At 42.3% G+C, this 23,371-nt stretch overlaps 1 protein-coding gene across 5 annotated transcripts in view; it reads left to right on the forward strand.

Annotated features, from left to right (window-relative positions):
• atp2b3b (ATPase plasma membrane Ca2+ transporting 3b) overlaps window positions 1–23,371 on the forward strand; it is a 68,607-nt gene that overhangs the window by 7,123 nt on the left and 38,113 nt on the right. For 3 of the 5 annotated variants that reach the window (XM_032564207.1, XM_032564183.1, XM_032564199.1), the window contains exons 2-7: window positions 1–160; window positions 7,940–8,137; window positions 12,836–13,093; window positions 14,457–14,582; window positions 19,579–19,704; window positions 22,733–22,774. The exon at window positions 1–160 is cut by the window's left edge and continues 649 nt beyond it. In XM_032564207.1, the coding sequence (XP_032420098.1) occupies window positions 1–160; window positions 7,940–8,137; window positions 12,836–13,093; window positions 14,457–14,582; window positions 19,579–19,704; window positions 22,733–22,774 (910 nt within the window). Of the gene's footprint in view, window positions 161–7,939; window positions 8,138–12,835; window positions 13,094–14,456; window positions 14,583–19,578; window positions 19,705–22,390; window positions 22,448–22,732; window positions 22,775–23,371 lie in introns of all 5 variants that reach the window. The other 2 variants (XM_032564178.1, XM_032564191.1) reach the window with 1 other exon arrangement.

Below are 23,371 nucleotides of genomic sequence, written 5' to 3' on the forward strand. Positions count from 1 at the left end.
AGGGCAGATGGCAGCCTCACAGGGGGAGACTTTGGGGTCACGGTGAAGGAGCTGAGGGAGCTGATGGAGCTGAGAGGAACTGAAGCCCTGCAGAAAATCCAGGATGGCTACGGAGACACAGAGGGCCTCTGCCAGAGACTACAGTCCAGCACCACTGATGGTGAGCACACACAGGGCCTGAATGGGCTGGCAGACAAACATGAATGGATGCTGAACTAGATTGATGACTTGTTAAGAGCACAGACTGGTATGCGCTCTTAAATGTGTCTGGAAAAGTCTTTAAATTCCATGTAAAATGTTTAACATTGCATTCACAAATGGGTGAGTGAATTGTTTCGACGGGCACGTCTGTGCTGAATGAAAGCGCAGCAGCATGAGCTGAAACGATAGTACAACTGTGAAAGCTGCATCCAAGTCATTTGATCTCTGGTATCAACATTTGGCTCAAGTGAACGGCACAGACTGTAAACACAACACACTAAAAACACAGACTGGAAATGAGCATTAATGGAGTTTCAGGCCCGGGTTATTCCTGCTCAAGCAAACTGAATTAACTTCAGTGCATCCTGCAGAATGAAAGCACTTAGGACAAAACTGTAGAAACACACTTCACTTCGGCCGGGTAATCCTGGTTATAGGAGGCAGGTTTTGGGTGAGCAGCATGCATACGGGTGGATGGACTGATTGATGAGTGGATGACAGGATTATGGTGGATGAATGAAGAAAAAGCTGAGAGCAAAAAAAAAAAAAATCAATGGGTGAATGAAGTAAAAGTGTGTTACTGTGGGATTACCCAGGAATCTCAGACAGCTCCAACCTGCAGATGTGCTTCGGTATGAACGACCATGGCAAAAAAAAAAAAAAAGGATTTCAGCAAAAAATCTGAATTTAGCTACAATACCTGCAGTGTGTACATAGCCTTAGTTCACATTCCTACCAGTCCTGTTTAGTTCGCTTTTGTTGAACTCTAGTTCATTTGCCTATAAATCCTGGTTTCTTTGGGGAGGTGTGAATGCATAATTGAACTTTGACTAGACCAAAAAATTGAACTCTGGTCTGTCTGAAAACCCAGGTCTCAGTTCGGTTGAAGTGAAGTCTGGTGTGGTTTGAATGCATATGTGAACACCAAGTGGACTGTAGTGCATGGCATTCTGGGAAAGTACAATCAAAACAAATGTGCATGTCTAGCGCTAACAGGAGAAATGGCTCATCGTCTTTTGCCAAGGACAAAAGAGAAAATCTTACATTTGCTAAAATCTGATGCTACTCCATTTTTGTTTCCGTTTTGTGAAAAAGAAAGTTGTCTTCTTCAAACGTTTTGTGTAATTTCCCTCAGTGATGGTGCAGCGCCTCCACAGGCGAGAGGGGAACCGGCTTGTTTGCAGTGTGAAACAGAATCACCACAACTGAAAATGTAACAAATGTCGCAATCTTGGTTCTCAATCGAACCAAAATTGTCTACCAGTCTATCAGGTGTGAAAACACCCTTAGTTTTCCTCCGGTGGTCCTCTGTTTTTACAGTGAATCTTCAAATATCCAAAGGAGAATAGAAATTTTTATTGTTTGTAGATTGGTGGGCGGAGAGGTCCTTTTTGCTATTGAACCTGCTTGGTCGTCCACAGTTGTGACGCAGACATTTGCTTTGTATGACAAACGAGAGGGAAAATCTGAATTCAGAGTGAAATCTATAGAGCATGTTGATTTTCACTGGTCGAGTGAACCTGATATTGACCCTCAGCTGGAGGCTGTTTAATTGTTGCAGCTCTTCTTTCCACAACTGTAGTTGAAATGTGCAGAGATTTACTGAGGCCAGCTGATTTAGGTGCTTTACAGCTTGTATTGGCCCAGCCACATTTCATTAAGCATCCACTAACATTAACATCATGGATTTAGTTGTAAAGCCGAACGCTGAGACACTTTTGTGGATGCATATTGCAAGTCAATAGAGGGGAAAAAAGCTAATTGCACAGTGTAAGGCTATATTTAACCTATTGCATGGTTTCAATTATACCAAGGACTTACACCTTCTTCTGTTTTTCGGCGGTCCCATTCATATAGCCTTTCACTTTAATTTATTCAACAGTATAACAACTAAAAAACGGAATGATGAAAGCATATTAATATTTTTCTTATGTACCAACTCAGTAGCAATGTAAAGTTACGATAAAAGAAGAGTCACACTCATAGCACTGGAGTTGTAATGTCTACATAATATGATCTTTAACCACACAACATGTTCCACCTCGTCACTATTTACTAAACAAAGATGAAGCCAAACTGGAAAGCTGTTTATGAAAAACTACGTGGGTCCTGTGGTTCCACAGCTTGTAGAACCATTAAAAGCCTTTTCTGTACGCTTTTCTTAGGCATGCAAAAAATGATTGTGAATCAATTTTAGCCACTTTTCTGGACATATACTGTATCTTAAAGTTATTTCTGAGAATCTTTTCTGCACAGCTCACTGTGCAGCTCACTTAAAGTCCCAGGGCAACATTTCTATCATGTTGTTCAATATTTGCTGCTGTGTTTGTTGATTAGCCAAAGTTGAGCTTCAGCTGAAGGCCATTGTGTGTTAAGAATCTTGTCAGTCTGTCTTTAACATATAGTGTAGAAAGTAAGTATTTGGTATACTGGAAGTTTCTCCACTTCCAACGAATGCAGAGATCGGTCATTTTCATCATAGGTGCACCTCAACTAGGTCAGACATTTCCTCTAGTTTTTGACCAGGTTTGCAGACACTGCAGCGGGGATTTTGGTCCACTCCTCCACATACATCTTTAAGGTTCTCTACTGGATTCAGGTCTGGAGACTGGCTAGGCCATTCTAGCAGACAAGATGGATGAAGTGTCATTCCGAAAGGACACAAACGACAAAGGCAGGTAGAGTGGCAATTGAACAAGTGGCCCACTGAATTCCTAACACCATCGCCACCATCGTCTCTACTGTGTATATAGCCTCTCACCTATTGACAACTGTAGATAGATAAACTGGCACCAGAAACCAGGTTATCCTAGTAGAAAATGAATGGATGGTAGAAAATGTTTCCAAGTTGAAACCATTTCACGAAAACATTTTAAAATTGTACTATATAATGTACACATGAGGCTAGATTTTAAAGACCTGGGTGCATTGAACCCATCACCTGTGTATGCAGATTACTTCTACAAACATTTATTTAAGACTGGATCACTCTCAAAGAGTTGAGTGAATTCCAGTGTTGCACCATGACACGATGCTAGCAAGTCCAGTTGAAAAATTTCCTTGCAGCTAAATAATTCACATCCAGCTATTATCAATACAAAGAGGAAGCGACGAGGAATGAACAACAGAAAAGTGGTTGCTCATGTGAAATCACAGCGTTGGGGTTAGACACATGATAGTGTTCAGAGGGCACCAACTTTCTGCAGAATTGATAGCATCATAACTCCTCTTCATGTTGCCTTCAGGTTTGCTCAAGTGTAGAGAGCTCAATGGAAGTGGTTTCCATTCCTGAGCAGGTCTTACACCACTAAATGGAATGCAACGTGTCAGATGGGTATGGCAGTTTCCTAGCCTGGTAAAAACCAGCCCCTTGTTCTACGCTTTCCTTTGCCCAGAGAGTCTGGGTCTTTGAGTGTTGTGAAATAATTGCTTCACAATAGCGTAAACTCTGAAAGAGAGGTGTGGACTCGGTTGCTGAAATGGATCTGGTTGTACCCATTCGCTGATGTTTGGCTGTGACATATGTAATGTGCTTGTGAGGGAAGCTGCGCTATGATGCTTACTGGAAATTGCTTGCGCTGTAAACAACATTTCCTGAGAAGAGCTGAGTCAAGCACACATATTAAATGCAATAAAATAAAATGTCTTAAACGTTCCCCTTGCTCCAAGTTTAATTGTGCAATATTTGGAAGCGTGGCCAACATGAGTGAACGGCTTCGTTCACCTCCTCTACTGTCACTGTCATAATCGTAGTTCACAACTCCTCCTTCTGTTTGCTGATTGGCCCGGTTGAAATGAATCCTGAGAAATCCTGCTCAATGGGAGAAATCCCAGATGTAGCACTGAAGGGACCCAGACCTTCTCTCATAAAAATTGATTTAAAAAACCCCAGATTACTTCTTTTTAGGTAGCTGCATGGCACAGCTTCCTAATGCCACGCACATGAATACTGGTCTTGAAAAACATTCCTATTAGAGATATGATATGATCACTTAGCTGCACACTTCAGACTTCACTTAATCATATTTATGAATTTACTGATATTTATTGATGCTTTTGTGGGGCAAAAATTGTAACATTTATGTTTTATTCTTTTTTTGCACTAACTGACAAGCATAAATGTAAATTCTTATAACAAGAAATTTTCATGAGAAATGATAAAGATACAATCAGTGCCTGTCTTTGCCTGTTCATGTACTGCAAATGAGCACAGTGGTTCTAACAGGGGTGTGGTAACACGCTACGCCCACTACTTCAACTAGTTGTAACCTAGCAACACAACAGCGGCGACAAGTTGGCTCACAAAGTCAGCAACAGAAAGAAGGATAATGCCGAACTGTCAGATAGAGAGAAACAGAGATGGATGAATAAAGGAGGCTGAGTGAAAGTGTGTGTTTTACTGCAGCATCTGTGAGGTTTGTGGGCGTGTGTGTGTGTGGGGGGGGTGCGTGGGGGTGTGTGTGTTGGGGTGAGTGAACGAGGGAGGTGGAGGAAAAGTGTAAGGGGCTGCTGGTTTTGAGTTACAGTAAGTCTGTGTTGAGTGTTGCTAATTTGATACTGTGAGTTGGTCAGGAATCAGTGCAGCAGGTCCCAACAAACCCATCACAAACACACAAGCACGCACACACAGACAGACTCATGTCGGCAGAACCACCTACTGAGCACAGTTTACCCACAAATACGCATAAATGCTGCTCTCCGGTAACGTCTTTGGAGCCACAGCTCAAAAGCTGCCTGTATGAACTCGAGTCAGAACCCAAAGCATTTTAATCTGCTGCTGATCGGCTGCATCCTCTGCTTCCCTGAGTCCAAAAAACAAAAACAAAAACAGAAAACTGAGGGCTGGATTTGGCAGATCCGACGGTGAAATATGGGCAAATGCATAGACATGCATGGATACGTTACAGTGCACTTGGTCCTGTACATCATCTGTAATGTGATACATAAAGTAGGATGGGTCTTCAACCAACAGAGTGAAGTCCCATTCCCTCTCTCTGACACATCTGGATACACCAGCACTGCGGTATGAGAGCATTACATCCTCAGCAAACAGCCAGAATGTAGGAGGGACAGCAATTTGGAAGAGGGAGTGAGAGACTGTATGTGTTTTAAGAGGAGAAGGCTAAGGGGTGAGGAGGGAGAGCTTGAACAGCTTGCCGCATTGTCAAGGACACATCAAGGAGAGATTGAGAGAGAGGGAAGAGAGCTATGGAAGAGGGATGAGAAAGAAGAGAGGAGAAGAAAGAGAGCTAATGAAAGAAGGATACGGCTCTCTGCGATTACTCAGCACTGGGTCACTTGTTTTGTGTCGCTCCTCTCTTTGCCTCGGCCTGAACCCTGTTGAGTGTCAGAATTCCACGCAGCTGCTCTGCTGCATGCGAATCCCTGCAGCAAGAATGTTTCATCCAGGATGGAAAGACAGCCGACCGTATCAGCCAACCGCAGCTCACAAAACCCCGCCTCCCTCAGTGCTGGTAGCCAATTGGAAAAAAAAGAAAAGAAAGAAAAACTCCTCTCAAAACACACACACTGGAGCAATGACATCACCTGTTGCTGGGCAGTAACCTGTTAGACACAGGAAGCCCTGGACCTAATATCCCGGTCACCTTGGAAACTGCTGAGGCTGAAGGGGAGAGGAAGTTGAGGAGGCTGCAGATTGAGGTAGACTTTGCAAAAACGTATATGCTCTCAAAATATTTATTTAGATTAACACATGAGCAAAATACACTTGAAATACAGGAAGAGTTCTTGGCCTGACTCTTTGATTTTGTTGAAGAAATGAACTCATCCATTTTCTAGAGCCACTTAGCCATTTTTAGGGTAGCAAAGGAGCTACTGCAGTAAGCAATAAATCAATTAATCACATCATGACAAATTAAAACAAGCTCAATAATTTCTATTTGCATGATTGTTTGTTTTTTTCTTTTTTCTCCCTCTCTTTCTACCAAAGGAAAAACAAAAGTCGACAGTCTGGTGCACTGGTTTCATCTAGGCAATATTCTTTTTTGAAGAATAGTTTTGTTTACAGAGACTTCCATATCCATTTTATTTATTGTTTTGAGTTGTTTGGCTCATTTATTTTAGATATTTAGAATGTCTTTCAGGTCCAGTGTTAAATGTTTGTTAGAACTTAATGTTAATTGATCCTTGAGTGGATGTACTGGCCTTATTATGCTGCCACCATTGTTTCTATTACAGAAAGGAAATAGAAACAGGAGCCAATGGAAATTAAAACAGCTGAAGATAAACTTATAAAAGACTCTCACGATATGATAGCCCAGAGATAAAATATCGCTGATTCACCTTTACACAAGAACTTCTAAGAAGAATGTATAAAATGGTCTAACTTTTTACATATAAACAGATCTGCAGCAGTTATTATCACTGCTACCATAATACCATAAAATACTGATTATAGTACAGGGTTCTTAACACTAAATCGGCACCGATGCTTACCCCACTGTTGCCAACTTAGCAACTTTTTAGACAAAAAAATCAATATAAGCCAAAAACATTGACATTTTCAGACTTTATTACTTTTTTTCATTGTTTAAAAATTCCATCCATCCATCGGTTTTGTCCTTATACCAATCATCCATCTCCCTTCCACCCCTCAGTCTTTTTTCAGGTTTCATATTCAAAGCCTGACCTCTGTAGAAATAATTTCAGAAGTAACCTTGCTATTACATTTTAAGAACCGAGCATTCTGGATGTTTTTGTCTGAAAAATGATGGATTATAGAAAGCTGTTTTTGATTGGGCACTTTGTCAGCCTGTCTGCTCAGGTACAATCGGCAGCCACCTGCTTAGCAAATGTGCCGCTTGGAGCTTGGTAAATGTAGTTTTAAAGCAGTGCTAGCTCAAGAGTGTTGGGTGGTGTCTCTGTGCGACTGAGTATGGGGTGCTGTTTGTGACACAGTCAAATATTAACATCACTAACTTGGGTTACTTAAAAAGAACGGGTTTTGTTTTTGAAGTCGTATTTATTTTTACCACATTATTCATACATTTGGTTCCAAGCTATATATTTAGTTAGCCAGCTAAATATTTAGCTCGAAGCTAGATATTTAATTAGCAAGCTCCAAACTAAGTATGTAGTTTGAGCTCATACAGTATAATAAGACAATTCTACATTGATTTGAAGTGTATTTGTCATACGACCCGGATGCCATTAAAGTATGATCCACAATTTTGCATACAAATATTAAAATTGAAGCAATGACAATCTCATGAAATCAGGCGTGTTTCTATATGCAAGTGCAGAAATAATTTAGTATTGATTCTCGGTGTTTGGATCCCCTGAAAGCCTTTGATTTTTGGTGGTCTATTTGTTTACATGTTTCAGCCGAGTGTAATTTGTTGATGGTCCCTTTTGTCTGTCGGCCATATTGGATTTAACAAAAATAATTTCTTGCATTTACAGCTGATGGCCAGTAGTTGATAGTGTATTTTATGATGCATTAGTGTCCACTTCAGTGGTCTGTGTGCATTTATAACATAAAAATCCACAAGAAGCACAAGAAAATGGCTTTTAGATAGCTGTCCACTGCAGTGACCACTATGCATGAAAGGGTTAAGATGAAATTTGGAATATTTTAGATCACTAATTAATCAAATCTCACTGGCATTCGACTGCTAAGTATAACATATGGAAGCGAATCATGTTGTGAAAGCGAATGTTGGATGTGATTTCACCTTGCTCTAATTTTTGCTCTGACCAAACACATCGGATCTTTCAGGTGTCAGCGGCGACCCAGCAGACTTGGAACGTCGATGTCAAACTTTCGGCCGGAACTTCATTCCCCCGAAGAAGCCCAAGACATTCCTGGAACTAGTGTGGGAGGCTCTACAAGATGTCACCCTCATCATCTTGGAGGCTGCCGCCATCATTTCACTCGGCCTCTCCTTTTACCAGCCGCCTGGGAAGGAAAGTGAATGTAAGGAGAAGGGTGGTGTTGGGCGATGTGGTGGTGGTGGGGGGCATTGGTTGGCTTTTGCGGACGTGAGAGACAAAGGTGATCTTTACATTGTAAGGTTTTTACATGAGGTAACAACACATACAAGCAAAGAAAGGCATTATTTCACCACAAAGAGGCATTTCCGAGAAAAATATTTAATAAGTATTGAATGGACAACAGGACCCAGCTACACACAGCTGGAGATAGATTGTGAGCAGCCAGCAGCTGTGCAAAGTGGCCAGAAGATCTATTTTGCTTCCATTTATTCACAGTGGAAATGAAAGAACCTCGGTGTGAGACACTTTGGTTGGTAACTGTGGTTTAATAAAAGGGTTTAAATGAATTCTGCTCACATTCTTGCTTTAGAGAGCAGGGCTGGAGGGATCGAGGTGACAGGTTACAGAAATATTAATATGTTTAAATGCAGCAATCTCTTTAAACTTTAGCTTAAAGAGATTGCTAGAACTCACAAAATCTCAAAATAGTCCAAAACTGTTTTGCTCTATTTGGAAATTTAGCAAATGACTGAAATCTAAAATGTAATACTTCATACTTTGCTATGAAGTATCAGTAATAGCAACAGTTTCTCAAACAGTAAATGAGTCGTGCTTACAATTTAGAAGACATAAAAAAATACAATTAGTATATAGTAAATTGTACAGTTTAGTTTAATTTGTCTAACTAATTAGTCTGTTACTCCTCTTGAGTTTAATTAAAGCTTTAACGCAGTTTTTTGTTTCTACAGCCATTTATTGTGGACACGTCTTACAAAGTCCCAAAAATGCCGTCAGAACTAAAAACAAAAGGTAACACAAACCCAAATCAGTTCACAATAAATGGAGTATTTACATAAATAAAAGATACAAATAAACAAAACCGTACCTCATTAGCCGCATTGACTCCAGAGGAATAAAGTTTCAGCTTCTTGAGCTTGAATGCCCCATGTGGCTCTATGTGCGCCAGCTAATGCTTCCCCGGGCAACACATGGTCCGTGGACAAAATAAAAGGTCCCCCCACATTTGAATGTACACTTAACAGAACTTAATGAGCATCAACACAAATTTGCTAAAACTACCACACATATTAAACTTAATGTTTAATATTAAATAAACTTTAACTACTGCCACCTTAAACCAAACATCAAAACAATAGACCAGATGCAGTTGTCTTGACAGCAGCTACATAGTCTAACTTCTTTTTTGAGCCTGCAGTCTTTGCCTTCTTCTGAAAGTAATATTTTACTGTGCTTTAATTTTCCCCTGTCAAATGTGGTTGTAGTGAGCGTAAACTACATCGAATCATATTGATGTTCATAAATCAATCAGTCTCATCATGACTTTGCAAAATTGATCCCAAAGATTAGCATTTCATACTACTAATGAACCCCGACGACAATCAGACTTGTGTGTGAACGGTTAACAGGCTATTCAGCTTTGGGAGCCGAGAGTATTGTCACAAGATCATAGTAAGATGAAGGAAGCTAATAAAAGGAAAGCACAACTAATGGCGACGGCCATTAGTGGAGCACTGACTGCAGCTTCTGTAGGGAAGTCTGTTTGGATGTGGAGTCAGAGCCATGAGTGGTGAGACTGTGATGTTAATTGACACAGACTTCCTTCATAATTTCATAATATAGTGTTCAGCCTTTGCTTGCATCTTGACTTACCTGACCTGGCTTCTTTTGTTGCAGAATTATGATAAATGTCTCACATCAATGACATGAAAGTCAGATAAAATGCGATATGACCATTCTGACTGCAGATGCTTCGAAAACAATCAGATTTGGTTCAGTACCATACATGGAAGTGCCACAGATTGGATGTTTTGGGGGTTAAAAGATTGGAATTGAGCCGTTGACAGATTGCGGTGAAAGATTTGGGTTTGGGTTGCATTCACCTGCTGTGTGAACAAAGTCTTAGTTTCAATGAAGATTCAACTTCCAAAGATGGATCAGCCAGTTGGGAACTAATTGACCAATCAGTCGCAGATTTGCAGAAAACGTAAAAGTGATCAGCTAAATATGGATATGGCTTACTTTCAAGTCAATGGGAAAATTATAGTTAATTCTAAACTATTTCAAAACATTTACAGCTAGGTCATTAATCTAGATTATAGATAATGTTTGTGTTTGACAGAATCTATATGCTGACCTTCTTGGTGACGTCTTGGTTAAACAAATTATATCAAATAAAGCAAAAAAAAGTAGAATAAACCAAGGCTGAGGCATTTGTCTTGTGTCATTACGTATTTATTCTGGAGGTAGTGTTTAGTAAATTATTTTTATTTTGTTTTTGGTTGTTATTTATCTTGTTTTGCTGTACAACAATAAGTATAAATTGAAATAATGTTGACAAAGAGAAACAAAAGGCCAAAAAGAAAGAAAGGTTCAACTGCTTTGTCCTGGTGAAAAGGAAGTGGTGTGAGTGAGCAGAGGATGCAAATATGGGACAATGTGGTTCAGTCTGAAACCTCAGAGTGTACACTTGGTAACAAGCTGCGAACTGGTGCTACATCCAGCGCTGTGCATGAAGCAAGCATGTTCCAGCAAGCTGGATCCGGATGGATTTAAACTGTCAAGTTAAATCTAAACTGAACAAGCAGCTCTGCTTCTTTTGACAGTGAACGGCTGCTGGGAAGAAAAAAAAACACCAGCAGGTTCACGCAGAACAGAGCTGATATATTAATAGCCTAAGAAGAATAATTTGCCTCTTGTGAGGTTGCCATGCGATCAACTGAGTAAGAAAACAACACAGCCTTTTGTCGGAAACTGCTACTGGTGAAATGTTGTTCTTCCTTGCTTTAGGTAAAACCTTTATTCTGAAACTAGGTGACATTAATGAACAGTAATACCAGAATGTGCCTGCATACCTGGCATGGCATGCTGATGCCGGATCCGGCCACAGAGGAAATTTAGATCCCAGAGAAGGAGAGAAGAGCAGCATCTTAAAAAAAATAAATACAAAAAAGCTGTGAGACATTCTCTCTCTTCTGACTTTCTCTAAGACGAATAATTGTACAAATGTGTTGAACTTACATAAACGGTTATGCTGCGCTTGAGATGAAATTATATAAGAACAGAGCATCAACCATGAATCGCATTTAATGTGCCATGTTCAGGAACAGTAGCGGACTGGTTTTTGAGACTGGTTTGAAAAATATGTACAGTTAAGCCTAAAATTATTCACACCCTTCAAAAAAATATATTTTTAAATTGACTGATTTTTCTTCTTACAAGAAATATTAATGTTTTGAAGTGGGCCAACTAGAATCCTGACTTAAATCTGACCACATCCCAGAATCCGTAGAGGGAGTTAAAGATTAGGGTGATGGCAAGGAGAACATCCAACCTCAGAGTTGGAGCTTTTAGCAAAACACACGTCAGAAATATCAGTGGAAACGTGTTGAGTACTCGCCACCAGATATAGGAAGTGTTTGATTGTTGAATTGCCAAAATTTTGTTTGCGAAGGGTGTAAAAAATGTATAACAAGATAAAATTATTAAAACGTAGATAAAAACAGAGACGACCCTATGAGAAGCAAATTTTTCGGTTGAATTTAAATAAGTTTAAATTCAACCAAAAATGTTGTACATTTCCCTAGGCTGTGAATAATTTTTGGGTTACCAACACATGAAATCACTTATGTGGGAAATTAGGTCATTTTAGCATATAGTGTGAGAGTGCAGAAAATAGGATGAAGTCATATAGGTGTAAAAGGATGATGGTTTGTAATTTAAATTCAATGAGATCATGAACCAAACAAGGCCATAAACACGACATCATGTAGCAACATTAATTAACCTTCTTAAGAAATTGATGTGTAAATTTTACAGAAATTAAAGCTCAGTATAGAAAATGTATCAGATATATCCGTCCATCCACTTTCTTACACCCTTGTCCCTATTGGGTTGCTGGTGCCTATCTCCAGCGAGACAGCTGTCTGATCACGGATCATGTTTAAAAGCCTGACCTGCTGAATGGGAGTTTGGATATTGATTTTTTTGAAAAGTCGGGAAAGTTATATAGCGACAAAGTTGCTAAATTGGCAACAGTAGGGTGATTGCTGTCAACCTTCCTCATACAGATGTGACCTGTATGCGGGTCTATCAGCCAGGCTCTCTATCTGCAAAGCACAATGGCAGATAGAGATTTCACAGTGTCTGAATTTCAGACCTTTGCTGAGGCGGTTAAAACTGGTGGATAAGATCGGTTTCTATGTACAATGTAAACTGCCAGAATTCCACTGTAAAATTGTGGGGGAAATATTTTTTCTTTCATGGTTACGTGGCATTCTCGTTGTTAGAAATGATGCGGGGGTCAACGTTTTACCGTAAGACAAAATGTTTTAACTTAAGAAAAATAATGTTTTTCCAAAAATGAACATGAAAACAACTTATAAAACGAATGTACTAATGTAAAATGTACAAATTACTGTTTTCGCCAATGAATTTATTCAAGGTAACTTCATATCAAATTTGTAGTTTTGAACTGCTTTATAGTTTACAGATTTTTCCTTTCACAATTTTACTGTATACTGTACAATTTTACTAACCCTACTTCCTAAAATTAAGGAAATAGGGGTCGATTTAAGGGGCCGCCAATGGAAATGTTACACTAGTTGGTCAGTTAGAGTTTGATTGAAATGTGAAGCCTAACGTCTACAACTCCTCTCTTCAGTGTGCGGGGAAGTGAGTGGCGGAGCGGAGGACGAAGGGGAGGCTGACGCAGGCTGGATCGAGGGCGCTGCCATCTTGCTTTCTGTTGTGTGCGTTGTCCTGGTGACGGCGTTTAATGACTGGTCCAAAGAAAAACAGTTCCGGGGTCTGCAGAGTCGGATCGAGCAGGAACAGAGGTTTGCGGTGGTTCGGAAAGGAAACGTCATCCAAATTCCCGTGGCTGACATGGTGGTGGGGGACATGGCTCAGGTCAAATACGGTAGGGGAACTGCACCTGTCTGCACCATCCTGCATAAGCTTACTATGTTTCCCTCGCATTGAAAAGTTGCAAAGAAGGTATAAGATAAAAAAGTTATGCAGATGACATAGGGAAATCATGTAATTAAACTTACATGAGTTTGGTGTTTAAACGTTTATGGAACATATGACTCTTTTTCTGCTTAAATATGATGTCACAGCAAAAGAAACCCTGATAAGTTAAAAAACATCATGTTTCATGTTTTTTCATGTATTTGATAGAAAAAATATGTGAAGTTCTTTAAAAGAAGTTGCATTAAAATCATGTTATTTTTGTTTTTCTCAGATTATTAACTCATCAAGTTGAGTTACGCCGAGCAGAACTATGTGATCAACTTCCGATCTGCATTTTTGAGAAACTTTGACCTGCCATTATCAATTTTAAGCTATTTCAATTTCTCTTTAAGAGCTATGACATAAAGACATAACCACAGTCTATAAAATGCGTTTTTCTATCTTTGCTTCAGTGAGAGTTAATTAATTATTTATCTTAGAAGCAAATGTGATGCCATGATGTGTTTGTGGGAGTGGAGAGTTTCTATAAAAGTGTTTCACCTATATTTTAAAAGAAAGACAAAATGTCATGGGTTTGATATTTTAGACAGCTTTATAGTTGTGGTTATTAGGTGTAGCATTACTAATACATTGGTCTCCATCTGCCAACGTTTCCAAGTCCAACTTGCTCTATGACAGAGAGGCTAAACGCCATTACTTTCCTCCCTGTCATCTTTGTGTTGGAATGAACCATGTACATATTTAAACAAGTTGAAAAACTATTCATTTAAATATCGTCCTACAGCTTCTGACTCTTTTTTTTAAATAACTAACTCATACTGACAGCTGTTTGAGTGAATTTAGTGCAATTCTTTGGCTTCTGTTCAGAATTTTCCTCCTTTGTTCATCAAACTTGCGTGTTTTCCCTGTAATATTATTTAAATAGTTAATAAATAAATTATATTCCTGTTCAGTCACCCAATGTTACAGTATTTGTAAATATTCAGATTAGCCACAACTCTCCTCTTCTATATGTTTTTACATTGACTTGTTTTTTCACTTGAGTAAAGTCATGTTCTCTAAACATAAACATCTATGTGAGTCTCCTGTGAAGGTTTAGTTCTTTTCCTCCTTCCCTCTGACTCTTAGCCCATTTCCTCATTAATTATTCAGTCTATCAATGGACTGCTGGTCCCTGTAATATGTAATGGTATCCACTTCTTAGCACAGGAACAAGATACTGTATATTGAAACAATAAGCGCATGCTTGATATCATTTGAACAAAAAAGACAAGCATACAAAGCTGATCTAGATGGGATTTGTGCTTCAGGTGACCTGCTTCCAGCTGATGGCATCTTGGTCCAAGGCAATGATCTGAAGATAGACGAGAGCTCCCTGACAGGAGAGTCTGACCACGTTCGCAAATCTGTGGACAAGGACCCCATGCTGCTCTCAGGTTGGTTCTGACTTCTTGCTACTCTTATGATCAAGCTAGCTTCAACTATATCCATCCATCCATCCATCCATCCATCTTCTTCCGCTTATCCGAGGTCGGGTCGCGGGGGTAGCAGCTTCAGAAGGGAGGCCCAGACTTCCCTCTCCCCAGCCACTTCTTCTAGCTCCTCCGGGGGAATCCCGAGGCGTTCCCAGGCCAGCCGAGAGACATAGTCCCTCCAGCGTGTCCTGGGTCTTCCCCGGGGCCTCCTCCCGGTGGGACGTGCCCGGAACACCTCACCAGGGAGGCGTCTAGGAGGCATCCTGACCAGATGCCCGAGCCACCTCAACTGGCTCCTCTCGATGTGAAGGAGCAGCGGCTCTACTCTGAGTCCCTCCCGGATGACTGAGCTTCTCACCCTATCTCTAAGGGAGAGCCCAGCCACCCTACGGAGAAAACCCATTTCGGCCGCTTGTATCCGCGATCTCGTTCTTTCGGTCATGACCCAAAGCTCATGACCATAGATGAGGGTGGGAACGTAGATCGACCGGTAAATCGAGAGCTTCGCTTTTTGGCTCAGCTCTCTCTTCACCACGACGGACCGGTACAGCGCCCGCTTGACAGCAGACGCTGCGCCAATCCGCCTGTCGATCTCCCGCTCCCTTCTTCCCCCATTCGTGAACAAGATCCCGAGATACTTAAACTCCTCCACTTGGGGCAGGACACCCCCCCTGACCCGGAGAAGGCACTCTACCCTTTTCCGGCTCAAGACCATGGCCTCGGATTTGGAGGCACTGATCCTCATCCCGGCCGCGTCACACTCGGCTGCGAACCGCTCCAGCGAGAGCTGCAGATCACGATCTGATGAAGCCAAAAGGACCACATCGTCTGCAAAAAGCAGAGATGAGATCCTAAGGCCACCAAATCGGATCCCCTCAACACCTTGGCTGCGCCTAGAAATTCTGTCCATGAAAGTGATGAACAGAATCGGTGACAAAGGGCAGCCCTGGCGGAGTCCAACTCTCACTGGAAACGAGCCCGACTTACTGCCGGCAATGCGGACCAGACTCTGACACCGGTCATACAGGGACCTGACAGCCCGTATCAAAGGGCCCGGTACCCCATACTCCCGGAGAACCCCCCACAGGGCTCCCCGAGGGACACGGTCGAACGCCTTCTCCAGGTCCACAAAACACATGTAGACTGGTTGGGCGAACTCCCATGCACCCTCCAGGACCCTGCCGAGGGTGTAGAGCTGGTCCAGCGTTCCACGACCAGGACGAAAACCACACTGCTCTTCCTGAATCCGAGGTTCGACTATCCGACGGACCCTCCTCTCCAGGACCCCTGAATAGACCTTGCCAGGGAGGCTTAAGAGTGTGACCCCTCTATAATTGGAGCACACCCTCCGGTCCCCCTTTTTGAACAGGGGGACCACCACCCCAGTCTGCCAATCCAGGGGAACTGCCCCCGATGTCCATGCGACATTGCAGAGTCGCGTCAACCAACACAACCCTACAACATCCAGAGCCTTAAGGAACTCCGGGCGGATCTCATCCACCCCCGGGGCCCTGCCACCGAGGAGCTTTTTAACCACCTCGGCGACCTCGTCCCCAGAGATTGGAGAGCCCAACCCAGAGTCCCCAGGCTCCGCTTCCTCAGTGGAAGGCATGTTGGTGGGATTGAGGAGGTCTTCGAAGTACTCTGCCCACCGGCCCACAACGTCCCGAGTAGAGGTCAGCAGCACACCATCCCCACTATAAACAGTGTTGGTGCTGCACCGCTTCCCCCCCCTGAGACGCCGGATGGTGGACCAGAATCGCCTCGAAGCCGTACGGAAGTCTTTCTCCATGGCCTCTCCAAACTCCTCCCACGCCCGGGTTTTTGCCTCAGCAACCGCCCGAGCCGCATGCCGCTTCGCCCGCCGGTACCCATCAGCTGCTTCCGGAGTCCCACAGGCCAAAAAGGCCCGATAGGACTCCTTCTTCAGCCTGACGGCATCCCTCACCGAAGGTGTCCACCAGCGGGTTCGAGGGTTGCCGCCGCGACAGGCACCGACAACCTTGCGGCCACAGCTCCGATCGGCCGCCTCGACAATGGAGGCACGGAACACGGTCCACTCAGACTCCATGTCCCCCACCTCCCCCGGGACGTGTTCGAAGTTTTGCCGGAGATGGGAGTTAAAGCTCCGTCTCACAGGGGATTCCGCCAGACGTTCCCAGCAGACCCTCACAACACGTTTGGGCCTGCCAGGTCTGACCGGCTTTCGCCCCCACCACCGGAGCCAACTCACCACCAGGTAGTGGTCAGTGGACAGCTCCGCACCTCTCTTCACCCGAGTGTCCAAGACATACGGCCGCAGATCCGATGAAACGATGACAAAGTCGATCATCGAGCTGCGGCCTAGGGTGTCCTGGTGCCAAGTGCACATATGGACACCCTTATGCTTGAACATGGTGTTCGTTATGGACAATCCATGGCGAGCACAGAAGTCCAGCAACAGAACACCGCTCGAGTTCAGGTCGGGCGGGCCGTTCCTCCCAACCACGCCCCTCCAGGTCTCACTGTCATTGCCCACGTGAGCGTTGAAGTCCCCCAGCAGAACAAGGGAGTCCCCAGGAGGAGCACTCTCCAGTACCCCCTCTAAGGACTCCAAAAAGGGTGGGTAATCTGAACTGTCGTTCGGCCCGTAAGCACAAACGACAGTCAGAACCCGTCCCCCCACCCGTAGGCGGAGGGATGCTACCCTCTCGTTCACCGGGGTAAACCCCAACGTACAGGCGCCGAGATGGGGAGCAACAAGTATGCCCACTCCTGCCCGACGCCTCTCACCTTGGGCAACTCCAGAGTGGAAGTATGTCCAGCCCCTCTCAAGGAGACTGGTTCCAGAACCAGAGCCGTGCGTCGAGGTGAGACCGACTATTTCTAGCCGGAACCTCTCGACCTCACGCACTAGCTCCGGCTCCTTCCCCACCAGAGAGGTGACATTCCACGTCCCAAGAGCCAGTTTCTGCAACCGAGGATCGGACCGCCAGGGTCCCCTCCCTCTGCTGCCACCCATCCCACACTGCACCCGACCCCTTTGGCCCCTCCCACGGGTGGTGGGCCCATGGGAGGGGGGGCCCATGTTTCCTCTTCGGGCTGAGCCCGGCCGGGCTCCATGGGTAAAAGCCCGGCCACCAGACGCTCGCCATCGTGCCCCCCCTCCAGGCCTGGCTCCAGAGTGGGGCCCCGGTGACCCGCGTCCGGGCGAGGGAACACCAAGTCCAAAGTTTTCCTTCATCATTGGGGTCTTTCATTATATTATATCTGCACTACATGATTTGATTGTTTTTAAAGGGCATAGTTGCAAATACAAACTTAGGTCATTGAATTAATTAGAATCCTAACTCACATTGTCAACTAGAAAGGTATGGATTTAAGTTGATGGAAAGTGCTGGGCATGCAGCTCTACCACTTTTTATTTAAAGACTTCCTTGGCGGCACAGGAATGAGCAACAGTGATTGAGGTCAGATTTGTTGGTACATTTCCAAGGAAGTCATTTATTGTTCATCCACTCTAGGTAGGGTTGCATATAAACTCCAGGAAATGAGAAGGATTCATTTCTGAACCACACCAACAAGCTGCTCTTGCAGAACGATAAATTCAAACACCCTGCCTGGAAACCTTCTGGCCTTAAAGGGGCAGTGTTATGTAAAATCAACTTCTATAAGTTTTACATCATGTTATAATCTTGTTCCCTCATCAAAAACATGCCGGGAGTGTTGCTTTGAATCTTTAATGGAGGTTTGAGAAATCCTTTAATCTCCCACGGCAACCATTCAACAAATGCTTGCTCCAACAAAGCTCCACCTACTCCCAGAAAGCTCCTCCTCTGAGCTGGAGTCTCCAGCAGAGCTTGTGCCTCACAGAGTACCCCTCGCTCACAGCTCCCCCACTCAACTCCTCCAGACTAGCGGCAGCAGCAATTAGCAAACAGCTGGTGGAACTATGAGTTCCTATGATGAGTCTGCTGAGCTCACCACAGGAACTACTTTTCAGTGCAATACGCCTAAGAATGGTAGAGTAGCATTGTTGTGATGACATACTGAAGGCAGAGTGTCGGAAAGAGCAGGAGCTTCTTAAAGAGACAGAGGTCAATTTTAAGACGTTAAATTGCAAAATCTAAATTTTTAAAGTTACTTTTGATATATACAGCATTTTTATAACTGAAGGTAACAAACTTACTTAGCTGTGCTATAAAATGGCACTATATGCATGGAAACTACATAATACCGCCCCTTTAAGAAACTTCTCTCTTCACAGTTTTCTTCTAGTGTGTGTTAATGACTTTGTTAAAGTGAGCTTTCATTTTATCGCTTAAAATTACAGTTGAATTGAAAAACTTTTCATATCCTAATTTTAAACATAAAGCATGTTATTCTCCACAAAGCACTGCAGTAGCTTGGACCCATAATGCTGTGAGATGATCGAGGTTCAGCTTCCTGCAGGAAAACTCCAAGCATAGAGCCAGAGCTACAATGGGATGACTTAGATCAAAGCATATTCAAGTGTTACAATGGCCCAGTCAAAGTCTAAACCTAAATACAACTGAGAATCAGACACTTGAAAACAACTGTTCGCACATGCTCTCTATTCAATCTGACTGAGCTGGAGCTCTGCTCTTTTTAAGAGAGTGGGTAAAAATTTCAGTCTCTAGATGCGCAAAGTTAGTGGAGACAAAGCAAAAGATCTGGTTGTAAATACACAAAGGTGAAAACCATGGATCAGTTATGCTATTTTGTGCTGGTCTATGACATAAGATCTCAATAGAACACACTGAAACTTGTGATAACAAAAGAAAATGTAAAAAAGTCAAAGTGGTCTGAATTTTTTTTTTTTTTGCAAGGCACTGCAAAAAAAGGAAGAACATATAAATGCAAGATTACACCTTATTACTGTTATGCTTCATAGCAAAACTTCATAAATATTTCCTGTCTGTGAACAAAAGCCAACCCGAAGTGTTTTTCTGTTAAGGAACCCACGTGATGGAGGGCTCAGGTAGGATGCTGGTGACAGCCGTAGGTGTCAACTCCCAGACGGGCATCATCTTCACCCTCCTTGGTGCCGGAGACATGGAGGAGGATGGAAAAGAAAAGAAAGGTAATCTACCCTGCGGTGAGACACACGACTAAAAAAAATAGACTAAAACAGCAGTTTACAGTCAAAAGATAAAAACTTTTCTTCTGGAGATGCTGTTCCACTTATTTGTAGTTTTGCCTGCTTGTATCAGTTTTTATTTGTGTAAATTAATTTCTAGTCATGATTATTTTAAACTGGTCCTAAATGAGTAAGTATGACTACAACACACCCACATAAATGAATTAATGAACCAACCACAGAATTAGCCCACTCATGCCTAAAGCAAGAGTCCTGGTTAATGACTGAGCCTGATGATGATCTGAAGAACTTTAGTATAAGGAGCCTAAAGTTAATATCCAGAGGTGTATTCTTTCCACTAACTTCAGTGCAACAGTGACAAAAACACTACTGAGTAATGAGGTGTGAAGTCCCACTGCAGGGTCTTACATGTATATAAAATTTATATATATATATATAAAAGTGCTGTTACACAAGTGCAGTAGACTCTACCGAAAGTCTCAGTAAAAAACATAAGGAAGAAAATACAGTGAAAACCTGTGGTGTGCACCACTAAGTAAAAAATTAGTAATCCTAAAGCAATTAGCACTTTAAGCGAATGCTAAAGCCATCTGTTTTGAACCAAAACTTCAAAACAGATGTCGAACACCATTCGACTGAAAGTTTAAAACAAAGCCGAGTAAATTAATGCTTTAGAAATTATCCATAAGAATTTGTTTATGTGAAGCTAAATGGGCTAAATTTGCAGACCAAGTTTGGTCTGAATTTACAGAAAAGTTTGACTTGAAGATTAAGCTACATACAATGTGACAATCAAGAAGAAAGGAACAACACAAAAGCGACCACAACGCTTTTGTGTTGTGTTGTGGTCTATATTACCAATAGTAATATTACTATTGGAATATTATTTATTCCAATAGTAATAACAACCATAAAGCAATGAGATGACGCATAAAGCAATCATCTTTGACACATAAAGCTAGATGATCATCTTTGCTTTATGTATTTGCTAAAAGCAGGCCATTATATGATCATAAACAAATCCAAAAAGAGCTCCATCAGATGCAACTCCCCTCTATAAGTAATTAAAAAATACATCACACCATGATCCTCCAACTACTTCCTGTCTTCTTCTTCATGGTTTGTGCCAGTGGCAGCATCTGGTTGTTGATCGTGTGACTCGTGTAATGTGGACAAAGTGTTTGCGTCGCAGTTTTACGCAATAAGCCAATTTTCATGCGGCTGAAAAGCCACCTCTTCCTAGCATCAAAACTTTTTATCGAAAAATAGGAGTTTTGTTCTAAAATGGCATGTTTCCATTAAATACATTTATTTTCCATTAATGTCACATTGCACAGTCATATGGTCAATGGAAACGCAGCCTGTAGTCATTGCTTGCTTTGTTGTTGCCATTTCTTTTTCTACTATAGTTTTTCCTCCCAATTAATACGTGGACATTGTGTAAACAGGTAGATTTTTTGGTAGTGATCTTTTGTGACTAACCTAATAGTGGCCACACACACACATGACCATCCACACATACATTCTTTTATTGGTCTAAAATGAAATGTTAGAAGATGACATAATTATTAAAAAAAAGTCTCAATGAGTAGCAGGCCACCATTTCTTTTGTATTTCCTTCCCTCTTGGGAGTCCTGCCTCTTCAATAAGGGGAGGGGAACAGGTTGTCACTTTAGTGCCCTGAAGCTTGTTGTTTTCATAATCCATGCACACTCTCACGTTGCTCCACGTGTGGTTGCTGGTGCTGCAGTTAGTCAGCTGCCTTACTGATTTCAGGTAACAGATATGACAGGAAGCACGCCCGTTTACACTAATAGATCATTTAACCAACGTCCTCACCATCCTCCCTCACTCTCTCTCTCTTTTTTAGATCTTTCTCACTTATCACTCCTCACAGCTTCTTTCCTGTCTTTTCTCTGCTTATCCACACCTCTCACTCCTTGTTTACCCCATTGTTCTGCCCCTCTTTGCACTCCCCTGTTTCTCCTTCTCCTCCCTTGATTTGAGCGAAAGAGAGGCTGTAGATTCAATCAATTATTGAAAGAGCAGAAGGGGAGGGTGGTTGGAAGGGGGATGGCAAGGAAGAGATTGAGGGTAAAGCGTTGTTTGGTCAATGCTCAAAGCATTAGTCTATTCTCAAATCTGTTTTGGAAGTGCCCTGTGTTCAGGAAACGCAGGCTGCACGGACTTTCAGAAGCACTTATAGTTAACGTCATTAGCAGCTTCCACTGCTGCTCTGGCTTCTGCACAGGAATGTATGTGCTATCATTGGCATCTTCGAAAGGAGAAAACATCATCCTGGGACGCAGCAACAGACTGGCTGATGGTGGCTAGTTTCTGAAAGAAATACTCTCGTGACTCCTCCCTCTGCTCTCAGATATGTATCTGCGGTGTTTATCATGAGCTGGATTGTTCAGGATGTCATGATTGGAGCCGATAAATGATTTAAAAACCGTAACATGCTAGCTTTTCCTTTCGCCACGTGTGTTTTCTTTTATAATTCTGTCGTTCATTTTCATGCTGAGGGAATATCATATCACATCTTTCATTCTTTGCAGTCATTTGAACAAATACTCACTTGTAATTATGATCACATTCATTGCTTGAGTTTCTTCTTTTTTTTCTCCTTTTTGGCCAAATTTCCACCCAAAACCTTTCTTTCTCACAGAGGACAGTACTCAGTTGCTCATCTCTGCAGATGCCACTAACAGCACAGTCACCAATGGTATGTGAGCATAAAGTTCTCTGCCCTGTCCCTTTCCTCAGTCAGTGAATGGACCCTGCACTGTGCAGTGACAGTGACAATATGATGGGCATTTAACAATGTCTTTCAGTTTCCTGATCGACTGTAATAAGATGAGTGCACTTTGCTTTCTCTTTCCTTTGGTATTGTGTCTGTGTGTTCATTTTCTGATTCTGGAAGTGTGTGATTGTCCCCGAAATCAGAAATATAATATGTTTGAGTGTAAATATAGTTCTGTTTAACTCAGCTTTCATTTTTTCCCCTCAGGAAAACAAGCTGATGGAGCTGTGGAGAACAATCAGAATAAAGGTAGATGCTTTTGTCAGTTCGGTAAAATTCAGTGTAAAGTTCAACAATATGTCATCTCAAGGCGCTTTACAAAAACAAAACAAAACAAAATTTAATTCAATCCAATCATACAGACAGATTCCAAGTCAGATACATCAAGTCTAGTTGATCCTAGTTATCAATCAATGCCGTCAAGTTCAGTTTATTACACAACAGAATACATTTGTCTTTGTTAAAGCAGCAGTATGTAACTTTTATTTATTTTTTTAATTAAACATTAGTTAAAACTGTCTCTATGCCGTAACAGTATAACATAAGACAGATAATCTAAGAAAAGATGGATGTCCTCCATCTCCTCCCTGAGATACTATTGCACCACTCTCAACCAAAGACAACCAATCAGAGCCAGGAGGAGAGTATTAGCTCTGTCAGTCACCTGCTCAGTGTGCTGATAGAGGAGAAACATCTTACTGTTACTGGAAAACCATTTATCCACCAGGTGGCAAGCTAATTAGCCTTAGCATTTATGACAGGTTATGTTAGTTGCAGCATAGCAAAGAGAAAGGATGAGAGAAAGAGGGTGGAATGAGCAGCGCCACACGGAGGGTGACTGACAGC

Source organism: Xiphophorus hellerii, chromosome 1 (assembly GCF_003331165.1).
Source record: "Xiphophorus hellerii strain 12219 chromosome 1, Xiphophorus_hellerii-4.1, whole genome shotgun sequence".
NCBI classification, from domain to species: Eukaryota; Metazoa; Chordata; class Actinopteri; order Cyprinodontiformes; family Poeciliidae; genus Xiphophorus; species Xiphophorus hellerii.